We start from the raw sequence: 3,769 nt of genomic DNA on the forward strand, positions 1-3,769 counted from the left end.
GGAGCAAAGAATGTGTCAGTGTTCCTTGCCATCAGAGCTCTCACCTAGCACCTCAGCAGGCAGCAGCATCCCTCCTGGGGGCTGCAATCCCCCTGGGCATCAGAAACATCTGCTGCTGGCAACACGTGTGCCTGGGCTTTTTCTGGGGTCTCCGTGCCCCCCAGCTGCTCTCAACTGTTAAACAGCACTGACCAAAAGCTGGGTGCTGTTCTGTGAGTCACACACACACACACCTGGCTGTTTGCACATGCAGGTTCGCTGTACTTGGCTACACTCTGCCTGCAGGGAGCGGCGAAGCCGTGGCACGCAGCAGCTCACCTGAGATGGCATAGAGGTTGGAGTGCTGGTGCTCCAGGTCTAGGCGGGTGCTGTGGCTCTTCCCCCGAAAGCTGGCTGGGAGCGTCAGCGAGATGTGCCTGAGGGAGAGAGGGGAAATGGGGAGGATGTCACTGCAGAGCGGAAAATGCTGCTGCTGTCAGCTTACTGCTGCCTGATGGCTCCAGTCAGTAAACACCGATTTCAACATTGCTTCCACAATTGTCTATACCTCGTGTTAGCCCCCCACCCCGCCGAGTCAACAGCAAAGGGCTGCAAGGGTGGCCATCCAGGCATGGCCAGGCACAGCAGCTCCCTAGCCAGTGCCTGGGGCAAGCCTACACAGCTTTTCCCTTTTAATTCAAATCTGCATTTTTCTAATGCAGGTCTGTGTGAATTTTTATAAAATGTTATCATTAATCTTCCTGACTCTGTTGCCACGTGTAATGAAGATGCTCTCTCTTCACAGAGGAGCTCAGTGCTGCATGAGGCAGAAGCAGCAGCTCCTACCCGACCCGAGTGAGAGCTCCTGGACATTGGCAGCCCCTTGGCATTGCCCTCCTGCCTGGAGAACTAGGTGCCCTCCTGGACACCCTGTGTGCGAGATAGAGCCCTGTGTGCTCTCCATCAGAGCATCAAACCCATGTCCCCAACCAGAAGGTTTTATCTATCACAGGAATCATCTGTAAGTTATCTGCCTCTAAAAACGGGACACATTTTGAGAAGAACTATGTATTTTTAGCCCTCAAAGCAGCTGACAGTGAACAGCATGGATAGAATTAAAAAAACCCCAAACACCAGTCTGGGTGTGCCTGTGCTTCCCAAAGCTATTTCTAACAAAAAAAAGATGGTGTGAAAATATATTTGAATTTGGCTATCCATTTGCTGTTTCAAACACAATCCACATGAGAGTCCCTGGAGCAGAAGCAGGTTTGCCATGAACACACTTTAAAACTGGAGACCACTGCCTGTGGGCATGACACACTTTCATTTGGTTTTTAATAGCAGAATCCAAAAATACTTTCCAAGGCACCAAAATAGCCAATAGAAAGACTTTTGGTTTCTCTGGCTGTCTCCACCCCAAACAGAGCGGCAGGAATTGTTCTGAAGCACACAAAGCAGATCTACTAAAGAGGCAGATTTCTGCGGAGTGTGTGCAGCGCATGCTGCAGGCCGAGCCCTGCCCCTTGCTCGGAGCCGCCCCGGGCAGCGCCCGGTGCCAGAGGCCAGAGGGTGTGCGGTGCCACGATGGACACGAATCGCTCGCCGAGGGACTGACCACACGGGCACGGGAGGAGCACGTGCCAGCCCCCCCTGCCCGGCTCCACAACGAACCCCCTTTGCCCTCCACGGCGATCTCCCATCGCTTGGCAACACTCCCTTCCTGTGCCCTCCAGGGCCACTTGCCAGCCCTGAGGCAGGACAACCAATGGGCATCCCATCGCCCCGAGAGCTGCGTGTGGACAGCAGGGAGGTGTCTCCGAGAAGAACACTGAGCTGCAAGACCGTGAGACAGCAGTGACTGCTGGATGGAAATCAGCACTCCCCTTCCCCCTTCCTTCTCATGAAAGCATGACATTGTAGGGAGAAATGGGAAACAAAGCCTAATTTACTTGAAATTAATGTAAACTTTGGCAAGGATCAATATAACTTATACCTACAAAGTTGATTGCATAATGCATTTTCCTTATGTGTTGTGAGAGCCAAATCACTTTGCATCGCAGAAGACAAAAATAAAGAGGCTGCCATTGAAAAGCAAGAAAATCCCAATTACAAAGTCCCCAAGTTCCTAAACACATCGTGAAAGTATGTGCAGCTCCGCGGCATATGGCAAATGAATTACTAGTTTAAATTTTAAAACAAAAAACATGGTGAATGCGTTGCACAAATAATCAAGAACAACGGTTTGGTTTAGATTACAGCGGCCACTAGAGTTTTGAATACAATTAATCATCATTCCAGGCAATGGGAAGCCATATTGACACTTATTCCTAATTTGAATATTTAATTAGGGTGAAGTTCTTCATCAAATTATCACAGAACTGGGAGGAAAGCCTAAAAGATTTAAACAATTACTCCTTTAACCCTTCCCCAGCTGCTCACCTGTGAGCACACCAATCTTTTGATGTTCTCAAAGCGGGGAGGCGTCAAGGCACTGTGACAAGACAGTGCAAAAGGCTCTGTAGACACTGGGGAAGGGGCAGACACCAGGACCCCTGAGGGCTCTTCCGGAGAGCCCGGGCTGGCCCGGTCTTCAACCCTCCCAGAGCAAAGCTGGCAGGCCACATCTCTGGTTTTGCATCGAGTGTGGGTCCTTCCAGGGGTTTTGGTGTTTGTTGTTGTTTGAGTTTAGTGTAGGTTTGGTTAGTTTTACTTGAGGAGCCTGTCCAGAATCACCCACCAGGCTCCTGTGCCGAGGGACACTGAAGCCGCTGCCCATGGCTGATCTGTCCCAGTCGTCCACTCCTGCCCGGGAGGTTTCCCAGCCCCATCCCAGGAGCTCAGGGCTGGACCCGGCCCTGCCCCGGGAGGTATCCCAGCCCCAGCCCTGCCCTGGGAGCTCAGGGCACAGGACTGGACCTGGCCCTGCCCCAGGAGTTCAGGGCATGGGACTGGACCCGGTGCACGGCCCAGCGCCCCACGGCCTCCCCACATGGCCCAGCCTCGGCCGCTCCCGCTCCCCTTCATGTGCTGTGTTAATCCACACGCGAAAATCTCTTTTAATGAGGAGTGATACAGTTATGAACTCTCTAGAGCCATAATTAGAGCAAACTAATTGAAGTTGTGTTTTGACACACTTTCCAAATTCACGGGTACTGCATGACATATTCACAACACTACTGCTGCACACCGTGGTGACAGCAAAATCATTAGGCTAATAACGCTTATTTGCATTCCGATCACGCCAGCGGCGGCCGTTAAACGCTGCCTCAACCCGTACTCGCTTGCTCGGAAAGTTTCCACTGAAAGATATTAACAGTAATTATTGGTACTTTAGTGAAGCTCTGATGTTAAGGAATGGCAACTCACATTAACTATCCCCATGCCAATTATCTTCCTTTTGAACTGTCAGCAGAGCAGCTTTCCCTGCAGTTTGGCGCCACGTGGGGCCTGGGGCCGGACGGTGCCAGGCTCAGGGCACAGGGCTCAGCCTGTCACTCCACGGCTGCAGTCACACCCACCCTGCGCCAGCACAGCTTCCATACCGAATAGACTTTCCCCAGTGCACGATAATTTCCAGACAATTTAGGATGAACCCACTGCAACAGCTTCGGTTTAATCACTCTCTTCACTGCAGTTGCTCTTTCAGTCAGTAAATCCATAGAACAAGTCAGCACTCCTCAGTGATGAGGAGATCCTTTACATGCAGGTGAAGGGGATTTGAGGTCTGTGCACATTATGGCCACTTTCTGAACATTTCTGGAGAGAAATTCACATAAAACAGGCCCAGGAA

General features: G+C 51.4%; 1 protein-coding gene across 1 annotated transcript in view; it reads right to left on the reverse strand.

Annotated features, from left to right (window-relative positions):
- Positions 1–318: 318 nt before the first annotated feature.
- The window catches only part of LOC103809443 (multivesicular body subunit 12B), a gene marked incomplete at its 3' end in the record, with an annotated part of 22,412 nt that continues 18,961 nt past the window's right edge, over positions 319–3,769 (reverse strand). The window contains exon 7 of the mRNA XM_009082275.1: positions 319–416. Within this exon, the coding sequence (XP_009080523.1) occupies positions 319–416 (98 nt within the window). The remainder of the gene's footprint in view (positions 417–3,769) is intronic.

Source organism: Acanthisitta chloris, unplaced genomic scaffold (genome assembly GCF_000695815.1).
Source record: "Acanthisitta chloris isolate BGI_N310 unplaced genomic scaffold, ASM69581v1 scaffold38509, whole genome shotgun sequence".
Lineage (NCBI taxonomy): Eukaryota > Metazoa > Chordata > Aves > Passeriformes > Acanthisittidae > Acanthisitta > Acanthisitta chloris.